Source organism: Athene cunicularia (assembly GCF_003259725.1).
Source record: "Athene cunicularia isolate RWA chromosome 8 unlocalized genomic scaffold, athCun1 chr8_part1, whole genome shotgun sequence".
Classification (NCBI taxonomy): domain Eukaryota; kingdom Metazoa; phylum Chordata; class Aves; order Strigiformes; family Strigidae; genus Athene; species Athene cunicularia.
Window position 1 is genome coordinate 30,075,912 of NW_020799109.1, and position 11,923 is coordinate 30,087,834.

The following is an 11,923-nucleotide window of genomic DNA, read 5'->3' on the forward strand; positions in this document are numbered from 1 at the left end:
TCCCTTCACCTGCTTGATAGACTCTTGCTAATTCAGCCGAATGAGAAAGTGGATGTGAAACTCAATTATTCTAAAGTTAGGAAAGAGAAAAGCAGCCAATTAAAACATACACAGCAAATTCAAAACTGGATACTAACACATAATGTACTATCACACTGTGGACCACAGTGTAGTAGATTTTTAATTAGACAAAGCAAATTCTGGTAGGCATGTAAATCTTCAAGCTCTGGACTATAAGACAGGTTTATCTGTTGAAGGTTTAATACTGACTCTTTTTAACAAAAATATTGAAGGAAATATCTTGATATTCCTTTGTACTTTAGTTCTTATTTATAGCAAAAAATCCTCTGTATAATCTAAACTCTTCTTACCTCTGATCATGAACTTTTGATCTTGAGGACTCTGAGTAACTATCAAACATTGGTGAGTATGTCTGTTTTGAGTCACCTGTCTCCTCTCTACCTTGCGACATGGCAGCAGACTCACATTTCCTGAGAAAGAGAAGTGTTCTGGATAAGTCTGTGTTGTCTTAAAACAAAGAGTAATACAGATTTCACAAGCTTTCATCAGTTTACTAGAAGTAGTAACAGTTAAAATTTCTGAAAATACCACTTAAAGCTTAGATTGGTTAAATCATCTCAGAAAACAGAGCATCTTTTTCTACTCCTTTATACAGAGCTTCATATCACCAGTTAGTGTTATCTTTGGAGTACACTATTTAGGGTGTAAAGATGAAATAGAAATTATTCTTCTTAAATGCTCACTCATTATGACATCTTACAATTTTCTTGTACAAGTGAACAAGTGAAGCTAAATCTAAATATCTGACTTCCCCCTTCCCAAGATGTGAAACATTAGGAAGAACCTGTTTGTATCAGTTCGGGCTCTCAGCTGCTTCATGAACTCTGAATGATGCTGACGCTGGTGGTCAAACAAGGTGGTGACTGGAGCAGCTGGAGCACTGACAGTATCCGAGATCTGGGTTCGTGCCAACTCTGTCATCTGAGTATAATAAAAAATGAAAGGAATACAATGAGCTTATTAACATCAAAATGTTTTTGAAATAGAAAACAGTCACTCTCACAGGCAACTTACTGATTTATTGAACAAATGCCTAAGGCACGGTTTTGAGATGGTTTGTAATTACGTATTTACTAATTTCAGTTGTAAAAAGTGCATACTACTCTACAAATACATATTCTTTATGTAGAGTGGAATAATTGATATGAAACTACAGACATGCAAGACACTACTTATTCTGATCAACTTAAGCAAACTCTGATCACTAGAATGATCCCACATAATACAACATTCCAGACCTACCATTACAATTCATTTAAAAGAAAAAAAAAAAAAGCCTGAAACAATGTTTTCTTTTTCATTTTAAAGTGCATCTTGCCCAAAGAGCAAGAAATATTATTTTCACTCTAAAGGAAGCAACAGGTTTAAAATTCCAATGTTATGCAAACTACCAGATCTACAATTGGCAGCATTAAATCAATAGATAGCCATGAATTTCTCCTTTCCAATGCATGGTAGTCACTGTTTACAAAATAAGTACAACTTCAGGAATCACAGCAGATAACACTGGGTTTTAGCAGCTTTAGAATTTACTATTTCTCTCATTGTTCAAGGGTCTGCCTCTTGCAGAGCAATGAACTCAAGATGACTTTGAAGGTAGCAATAAGCTGTATTTCAATAACTTCCAATACACATACTGAGCTTCTTCACTAATTCTTCAATTAATGTACACACTAATTGTAATGCATACAATTTTACAAAACCTAGTGAATATCAGGAGTCACTAGTGAACATGGATGGAAAAGCTACTCTGCCAGTCCATCATCACTGGCCAGGTCATCCCCATCCACCTCTCCACTAGCACCTCTTAAGTCTCAGACTTCAAACTTAAAGCAAGACAAGATTACAACCCTAGACCAAATAAAAGCTGTCACTGTTTCTTCTACCCTGCTTAATTGGTTTCCACCTACTGGCTCGATAAACTTGTCAGGGTTTAAATCCAGCCTGCAGTCAAACACCATGCAGCCACTTCTTCACCCTCACCCACGCCCAGAGAATGAGCAAGGGAGAGTTGGAGTGGTAAGGAGACTCGTAGGTTGAGATAAAAACAACTTAATAATTGAAATAAAATAATAACGATAATAGTAATAATAGAAAATACAAACAGGTAACGCACAATGCTATTGCTCACCACTCACTGACCGATGCCCAGCCTGTTCCCAGCCAGCAATCCCAGAGAAGAGAGAATCCTGAAATCACCACTGCAAAAACCCGAGTGGAGCTTCCCAATCAACTCCTATCAATATACTGAGCATGACACTAGATGATATGGAATATTCCATTGGCCAGTTTGGGTCCATTGTTTTGGCTATGCTCCCCCCAGCTTCTTATGTATCTGTGCACTAGCAGGACATGAGAAGTTGAAGTCCTTGATTTCTTAGCAACAACAAAAATCACCAGTGTATTATCAACATTCTTCTCATATCAAAATCTATACTGAACCCAAACACAGCACTATTCTAGCTACTAAGGACGAAGGGGGGAAAAAACACATAATTAGCTCTATCCCAGCTAAAACCAGGACAAAACTACAAATGTTTCTTTGTCTTCATCCAAGACTTCACTACCTGCTATCAGCAACCTCTGCATGTATCTCAGATATCTGAGCTTTTTTGCTCCTTTAACCTAATCCATTCTTCTCTATTCAAAAAGTATTTAAATTTCACTCATTTGGCAAAGTTCAGAACAAGAACCTCAGTATTATTCTACAGTCCCGTTACCTATCATAAAAACAGCTTTGCTAAGCATCAGCATGTGCATAGACTGAATAAACAGTTATGTTCATATCCATCAGCCTTCTACACTCCATCCCATAACCTAATCCACAGTCACTGGGATTGCTAAACAATGAAGAAACAAAAGCATTTTTTGGTTACTGTGTTTCTTATTTATGCATCTGCTACATGCTGGGAATAGCAAGTATAAAACCTGATAAACTGATATATAAAACTGAAAACTAATAAATATTCTTTATGACACAAGCAGAATGAAAAAAGATTAAAAAAACCAAAACAAAACAAACTCCAGACTCTGTCCCAAGTTAAGAAGTCTGCTGAAGATCCTCCAATCCTCCTTTTTTTTTTTTTTTTTTTTTTTTTTAGCAAAATTGCTATTTCCCTGTCTCTCTAATTTAATTTGCATATCAAACAGATACAGGATCAAACCCTGATGGAGTACAACTCTTACAAATTAAAGATGTGTTCACTTATCACCAATCTCTCCTGGACAAACAAACTTCTTAACAGTTTATTAACTGTAAGATCATAAGAGTCATCAACAAGGATTTAAGACTGCTGACTGACTTCTAAGTAACAATGCCAGAAAAGCTCCTTTAAAGTCCTATCATTTGTCACGTTATGAAGGTGAAGAAGTTGCACTGAGAATGCCATGGAACAGAAAATAACCTGGAAGCAGGAAGGTATTCAAAATAATACTGAAATTAGAACAGCTTCTTCCTTTACCGAGGACCTCACCTCATGGATCTGGTGAGCTGTATCTGTAGTGAGAAGCATGGTTTCTGCCTGCTTGGCCGCAGCCAAAGGGGCCTCTCGTACAGCCTCCTGCCGTGACTGGACCAGATGCTGTAGTGACTCTGCATGGACCTATGCAGAAGACAAAGCCAGTTCAGCTCTTCAAAATGTTCTTGTTATAATAACTAAAGTTTTATTTCTCAAAATCTGGAAGAAAGAAGTTTGAAATTGACTCCAAAGAGCTTTTTTCAGCTATATTAAAACCACCACTTCCATATGTTTACAGCTTCAAATTAAGAATACTTGTAGGCACAGATTTACTTACAGAAATTTGCCTCTTACACACTCCACATTTTTTGAAGGGCAGCATTACCTGAGCTGCCTTCTGCCTTGCCTCATCCAGTTGCCTCTGACTTTCTAAAGCTTCTTGTTCGGCCTTGATTTTCAAAAGGGCTAAGTCCCGTTCATGGCGCTGTTGCTGTGCCTATGGATCAGGAAAACAAGTTTGAATCATTAAAGTTAAATGTAAAGACCTTTTTTGCCTTAGCCACTGGCTGCAGATACCTCTGACAGATCTAGATTTATTCTACTGGTAATGGCTCTTCTGCTAAAGTAAATTTTTAGCCTACCTGCTGAACCTCTCGATTTTTTAAGTAGACAGTAGACAATGTATATTCCCCATACTCTTCCACCAGAGTGTAGAAAGAAAGAGTATTTAGAAGACCATTTATTTCAACAAACTAGAACAAACAATCTTGTCAACATAAGGAAAATTTCAACCAAAAATGTCCTTTTCACAGAATAAGACAAATGATCCAGCCTGAACAACTACACTGCACAGCACTGGTACCCCATGTCAAACCCAGTAAATAATAAAGATTTTATTTTACTGAAGTACACAGTCAAAGCAGTGATTGCAGCTAAAATGACACATATTTTAATGTCACCAGTTCCTTGGTGCCAACTTGGTGTAAGAAAGATAACAGACATCAATCCCAAAAATGGACATTAATAGAGATGCTCCATCATGCCATTACAATTTCTTTACATTGCTAACAAAAGTATAACTTGCCCTAATTTCATTAGTTTTATTGAAACAAAAAAAAAAAGAAGGTTAAGACAAGGAAGTATTTTTCGATTACCTTTAGAATCTGAGCCAAAGAAACACTCTCCTGCTGGGCAAGTGATATGCCTCGTACTCGTTCTATATCTGAAAGCTGTCGCACAGACTCCTCAATAGCACTAAGGTAGTTCAATTCTGCTGATAAACGATGCTGAAGACCAGCAGGGGAGAAGCGCATACATCCTGCAGGGTAAGACTTACTTAAGTCAACCTTCATAGACTTTAGTGCCCCACATCAAATAAAGAGGAAAAAAACCAAAACAACAAACTGCTCTGGGATTAGTATGGTTTTAACAAAACAACTTACCGCTTGCTGAGGCTGCTCCTGCTACAGACCTACTAGTTCCCAGACTCAAGTCAGGGAAGGCTACATTAGGCTTCCTCCCTGACGCTGTACTTCCAGAAAAGCCAGCAGGTGACTTGACTCTTTCTGCTGTATTGCCTATAGAATCAAACTGCAACATTTTTTGGGAACCAGAAGATGGAGAAGAAGTTGGCGTCTTCTGTGATCTCCCCTTCTCTGAGAAACTGACAGTGAAATGAAAAAAGAAAGTCAATATTCTCCTAAATCTAGCCATTTGGTAAGACAATAAAGCAATATCCTAGTTCTTCCATTTATATACACCAAACAGATCCACACTAAAGGCACAGTCTTTTTATGGTTTGCACAGGCTCAGTCTGCCTTTAGGAAATGGCCTCATGAGATAAATTTTGTACCTATATTCCGGTTTAGGGTTAAGTTTCTAGAGCACATTATTCTCCACCAAAGTATTAAACCTAGTCAGCACACACCAAAAAAAATTTAACATAGTATCTACATGTTCTACATGACCAAACAAGCAGTTTTAATGCTTCCTGCTAGGAACCTGGCATGAGAAAGTCAGGATGAACACCTGCATGTACATTTACAAATCTGTTTTGAGAGTCTGAGTGAAGATCTTTGTTTTACTCACAGGCAATCTGGGCAATATTTTGATATCAGAATACAATGAACAGTGTTTAAAAAGTAAACACCTTACTATCAGCATATGGATGCAACTGAACATGATAAGTCACTGCCCTGAGTCTTTCATCAAAATGCAATTAAATGCTTGAAAGCCAAAACTTGGACTTAAACAGGAAAATGCTACTACAGTTACACTTAAGAGAAAATCAGACATCTCTTGTTAGACATACAGAAAATGATGCAGACACTTCTTAAATTTACTATTCTAAATTTATTAAGACAAAAAGGATTAACATGGCTACTTAAATCCCTTAGGAAGACATTCTGCTTTACTTGGCCTATCTTAGGAGATCACAGGACCTTTCAAACCCAATACTGAGTACCAGTAAAAGTCATCGCCTCAGAGTCATTCTATAACCACAGAGAACCTGTGCAAGACCATTCATATTATTTGTTGCTTTTTAGAAAAAAAGTACCGTGAAAATTAAGCTGACCATATTTCATAACTTCATTGCAAAAAAATAAACTGCATTTGTAAGTAGACATACAGAAAATGCAACAGGAAAATATTTCCTCTTCTCTTCCTCTACACTCTTTTCTGATGTGCAGTTCATCTCAGAATGCATCACCTCACAGAGCTGGACAGGCTTATGAGTATTAGTTGTACACAAGTCTAAGCAAAAAAGTCTGTGTATCCTACTGAAAAGAACAACATGATTGCACAGGTTGACTAGCTTTTTTTTTTCTCCACTTGTTACAAACCATTTGTAGAATAGAAAACAAAAAATGTGTTTCAATGCTTAAGGTACTGAACCTGACAAGATACCTAGAGTGGCCAGTTATCCTTAAAAAAGAAATAAAGGGGTCATTTGGGGCAGAATCACTGTTTTGTATTTTTTCTTACTACAGACATCTACTTCAGGTTTACGTATTTAAAATGTAGGGAAAAAAATCTTTTATGCATGCCCATCTTACTGACATTTGATCATTTCTGTTACTTTCCCTTTGCAAATCCAAAGACATAGCTATTTTTGGTAACATGCCATAACACTACCAAGCTTAACTATATTTGCATATATTTGCATGTTACCTCATCAGGGATTGTCCAGACAAGTTTTCCAGTGTGCTGTCTGTATCTGGGTTCTGCTCATGATCTTTATTAGAAATTCTGCTACTTGATAAGGACTTCTTTGACTGTTGGGTTCCCCACTCTAGTTCAGATAGCATTTTATCTTCTTCCACAGGAAAGTGGCGAGAACTTCCATTCAAAGAGTCCAACCCTAAGAACAACAACATTGCCAAAAGTTTGTCTGGTATTCTGTGTATGAATATCTTATGATCCAGTGCCCCAAAACAAATAATTAGAACTTTTTTCCCCAGTTAAAGATGCCTTTGAGTTAGAAATCTATAAATCCAACAAGCACAAAATGTAAATTTTGCAGCTTCCTACAGGAGATTAAGTTCTCTTCTGCATATTGTGTCCACTGCCAACAAAACTGTTGACTCAGCTTTCATTTCAGCACTATCAGTTTACATAAAGAAATTTGACTCTTTGATACTGATACTCAGGAGTAAAGCCTGGCTTTCTTTAGGTAAGATAGAGAATTTTGAAAAAATAGGAAGATAATCTGCAATGCTCAATCCTATTTTTCTCATTCCCTTTACTGGCTTCAAACCTAGTTTTTTCTTATGTTACCCATTGCTTATATAGTAAAAGGGTACCAAATCTCAAGTTTCTTCATGCTTTTGTAATGTACAAGTTACTGTAGGAAAAAGCCTATTTATTAAATTTGCGCACTTAGGAAAACTAACTGTGATCCAAAGATGAAGCATACAGGCAAACTTCTTGTCACCTTCATAAATGTGGCCATAACCCTCATTTCTCAGCAGCCTATTGGAATTTCCTCAGCACAGAACCTGAGGATAGTTCCTCATGATATTATAATTAACTCATTTGTTAGAAGGCTGGTTTAGGAAAGGAAAAATTTTCAGTGCTGTTAGCAACATCTTGCCATCAGAGGCAAAAAAGAATTCAGGAAGGAGTCACTGGAGGAATTAATAAATCACCCTATCAGTATTACACTGCAGTTTCCAGATATGCAGAAAGATTGCAATTTTCATAACCAGAAAACCCTAAAAACTCCTTCAAGAAAAAAATAAAACCCTACACTTACGTTCTTTCTTCCCTCTCTTTTTAGAGGAAGCAGATGAGCGAGAAGATGCTGCAGACTGTGGTCCAGATGAATGCTGAGATGCAAGCTCTACAGATCGAGGTTCATGGGAAGACTTCCTACTTGGAACTTCTTCCTGAATGCTTGAATTACTGCTGCCAGCAACACTAAAAAGGAGCACATTGACAGTGATTAATTAAGGACTTCCAACTCCCACATGACATTGTGCACAAGAAATCCACCACATTTTAAATTAGAGACAGACAGCTGAAACTGTACTAATTAGCCTATCTTGAAAAGCATTGCTTTTGAGAATAAAAACTACAACAGCTAAGACACTAGGAAGTTTGACATGATATTGAACATATTGAAACATACTTCTAATCATATGAAACAGTAAAAGATGGATAACCATCCTTTCCAGTGCTAACTCTTAAAAGCTATTTGACTATGGACTTGAACAACATAAGAATGATTCCAAACATGACTGCATTTTAGATTATCTCTGGACATACAGATATCATCAACTGACAGAAATATGAGCAATTTTCAGTAAAGAATTAAAACAGATTTGCAAGTAAGAGTGTAATGCACCATACACTAAATACCAACAGATGATCTATCACGAAGTTTAATCATAAAGAAACCATTCTTTGCAGCCAACATTTTCAGCACGCAAAGTGCCTTTTACCTTCCTTTCTTCAGCGGTAAAGTATCACCACTACAAACACAGTACTTGTGGCCTTCTCCAAGGTGCCCAAAAGATGAAAATATATCTCATTACAAAAAAAGGGGTCTTAGGAAATTCAGGAAGCCACATGAATTCAGCAGTAACATGAAGAGTCTAGGATTCAGGGACTTCAAATTTTAGTCTGAACAAGAGGTTTTAAAAGTTCTTGCAGATAATTTATGTATCCATAATGAACCCTTACCGAAAGCAATACAGGATTTAAAAAAAATTTTGAAGTACTGAAAGTATTTTAATGCTTTCAAATACCTTTTTTTAAATTACAAAGACTAATCACCTGAGTACTACAGCAGCCACCTAAGTTGGAGAACTAATTTTCACTTGACTACAAAGGGTAAGAACCTTGCTTAAAGCTACCTGCCAGACTAAAGAACAAGTATTAGAGAACAGAAGTACTGGACTCTTATCTTTATGCCTTAACCATGCTGATTGATATGTAGAAATACCTCATCACTTTGACTAGTATTCCAATACAGCATAACAGAAAAGATACCCAGCACATTATGATGCAAATTTTGCATTAACTATTTTCTGTCAAATTCTGCATTTTGATTCTTACAAGATGTCTAACACACAGTTACCTGAGGTCACGTGCAATCTTTTTGTCTGTTAAAGTGTCACTTCCCTGTGATGAGGCAAAATCATCTTCATAAGAAACCACACTCTCTGGAGGGCTCATGGCAGGAAGTAAAGGGTGCAGGAGGGCGGACCCTCCGTTCAACCTTTCATCAAACACTGAAGTGTGGACAAAAGAAGGAAAAGACAAAAATTGTATCAAATGCAAATGTGTATCAAACAGGTAATAAAGCTACAGGAATAATATGCTCCCAACCACAAGTTGAAGACTTCCTTTCAAAACCAAAAACATCAAGAAAACAACAGTCTATCAATCCCATGGAAGTTTTAGCACAACATAACAAGAAAAGTCTTCCTCTTTTTGAAAATAATTGAATACTCTACTTCATTAATACACCCCAGCTAAAACATTTTTGAAGAGCACAGTGCTTGAGAGTAGAACCATCTGCAGAAAACTTAAATGCAATCATCTTTAAAGGAAATAAAATGAAGGAAAAAAAAAAAAATCAAGAAAAGCCACAAGACAAAAATCAACTTCTCAGAAAACATTCCTCCTCCAAATAAGGAATTCTAGACAAAATACTCAAGATGAAGAATAAATCTGTACAAAAAATGAAAATCAAATGAAGCATTCTGCACGAGACAGCTGTGCAGTTATGCCTTAAGACTAACACTTGAAATGAGCTTGTTTAAGCAGGAGACTTTCCCTACTGATATACCAAAACCTTACCTTCTCAAAGTCAAATATTGTTACTGGAGTTTTAATTGTTGCACTACTTTGAGACATTATCAAGTAACTCATATAAGCAAAGATGCAAAAGGAAAGTCCACATCATTCATCCACTGAAGTTACATGTTTCTAGTAATATAGCAAAGCTGTATCATTCTTGCATAGCAAGAACTCAGGATATATAAGAGTTGCATAAAGCATGAACTTCACCTTTCTGCCTTAACTGAAACAGAACGAGATGTTATTATAGATGATCCAGAACACATATATAGTAGTAGTAGTAGTAGTATAGCATGTGCCAATCCAGAGGTTCTGTTCTCCATGGTGGAGAAAACCATTTCCAAATACACTCTGGGCAATTTAGATTTAGTATGTAATTTTGCATACAATAAATGTAAACTCAAGTTCACAATTCTGTAGCTATGGCTGTCCTTAATGCATGTAACCAGCATGTGAATTAGTTACCGATCTAGAAATACAGAGCAATCTGATATAAAAATAATGTTCTTCCAGCCTGAAAGCATGAAGTTGTTTCTTCTTTCCTTAGACAGGGCGGCAAAAGAGGGGGGAAATAATTTATCATCCAAAAGTAGAGTGAGAAAGCCTTACACAGATTCATGTCTGAGACATCCAAAAGCACATTCCTTGCTGGCAAAGTATAAAGTGTAAGGAGTAGCAAGATTGAGAAAATAAAAATTCACATGAGAATTTTTTCCATTTTTACCTTTTCCATGAAGCTGATAACTTTTTGTAAAGATATTGATGACACTGTGGGGACTTCCCTTTGCCAGTTCCTCCCATGGTCCCTTGCTGTGTGTGCCACTTGTCTGAGTGAAAAGTGGCAAATACTTCTCAGCTTCCTTCTGAAACTCTTTTATGGGCTCAAAAGCATTTCTCTCCCGAATGCAGAAATCCTTCTCTTTTAATGTCTCCAGCATCTTCATTTGCAGCTGTTTGTGCTGGGCTCCTTCCTCTTCAGAGAGGCTTCCATCGCTCAGGAGAGGCCCTTCGCTGATGGAGTCAATGCTGGACTCCTGAGGCACTGCGGCTTTGTTTGGAGCGTAAGCCTGGTTTTCATGCCCTGGGGAGTCAGTCTGTCTCTTAAAGAAATGTCCTCGTATCCCCTCATGCCTGTTAGCAGCAGGGGACCTCCTTCCAAGGCTGACTGCAGCAGTATGAGGCCTGATCGTCTCAGGGAGCTTTTTGAATTCACTAAGGTTGCCTACCCCAGGAAGGCTATCATCAAAGGCTGTATGAGACACACAAGTACCCAACATTTTTTGAATTTTGGCTGAAAAAGCATCTTCATTTTCCTCTCTCACAGGAGGACTCACAGCCTTTGCCCACCGCCCATCATCCTGATTTTCTTGCATAAATTCATGGTCCGAGTTCCACATGGTACCATAATTGATACCAGCCCCAGCCAACTTTTTGGCTTCGCTTTCAATCCTGCTAGAAAGAGAAGCAGCTGTAGCTTTCAAAGCTTCAATCCGATCTAATTTGCTCTTATATTGGTTGGCAGTAGGTTTTACTAAGAGATTTTGCTGTGCAGCAGGTGAATTCAGGTATGGCTGAGGCATGAAGACCAGTGATCCCACAGGTGCAGCATGGCTCCTCCTGCCTGCCAACATCGCGTCACATTCCTTTGACAAAAGGTTCATCTTCTCAAAACTCCAGTGTTGGGAGCAAGGGCCTCCACTTGAGCCCATGAGAGCTTGTGGATGAGAGAGCTGGACTCTTGGGCTCAACCTGTCTGGCTGTACCCACGGAGGCTCCGTCAAATCGCTCCTGAAATGAAAATTCAACACTTAAGTTGATGACTTAGACAAGTCTTGTTGTTTTAGATGAAAGTATTGACACAAATTTACTTTTCAGGAAGAAATACTTTTTGGTGGAATCAGAGGGGCAGGGAATGTGACAGTAAACAGTTACAAAATATTATTTAAGAAAAGCAAGCAAGCTTAAAACAGCACCTTCCAAATTTGAAATGCCATTTATAGCGTACTGTGTGTTTTGAAGTTGTAACAAGCTGAGTGTTTTCATCATCATCAGTAAGTCTTTTTTCTTATCTATTCCCA

The 11,923-nt window shown here is 37.6% G+C and overlaps 1 protein-coding gene across 7 annotated transcripts in view; it reads right to left on the minus strand.

The window, feature by feature from the left end:
- The window catches only part of CEP350 (centrosomal protein 350), a 65,604-nt gene that overhangs the window by 36,520 nt on the left and 17,161 nt on the right, over nucleotides 1-11,923 (minus strand). For 4 of the 7 annotated variants that reach the window (XM_026853388.1, XM_026853386.1, XM_026853391.1 and 1 more), the window contains exons 11-20: nucleotides 10,570-11,633; nucleotides 9,121-9,274; nucleotides 7,795-7,958; nucleotides 6,711-6,900; nucleotides 4,982-5,202; nucleotides 4,694-4,857; nucleotides 3,877-4,035; nucleotides 3,555-3,683; nucleotides 866-1,002; nucleotides 372-491 (exon numbers count right to left, since the gene is read on the minus strand). In XM_026853388.1, the coding sequence (XP_026709189.1) occupies nucleotides 372-491; nucleotides 866-1,002; nucleotides 3,555-3,683; nucleotides 3,877-4,035; nucleotides 4,694-4,857; nucleotides 4,982-5,202; nucleotides 6,711-6,900; nucleotides 7,795-7,958; nucleotides 9,121-9,274; nucleotides 10,570-11,633 (2,502 nt within the window). The remainder of the gene's footprint in view (nucleotides 1-371; nucleotides 492-865; nucleotides 1,003-3,554; nucleotides 3,684-3,876; nucleotides 4,036-4,693; nucleotides 4,858-4,981; nucleotides 5,203-6,710; nucleotides 6,901-7,794; nucleotides 7,959-9,120; nucleotides 9,275-10,569; nucleotides 11,634-11,923) is intronic. The other 3 variants (XM_026853390.1, XM_026853392.1, XM_026853389.1) reach the window with 1 other exon arrangement.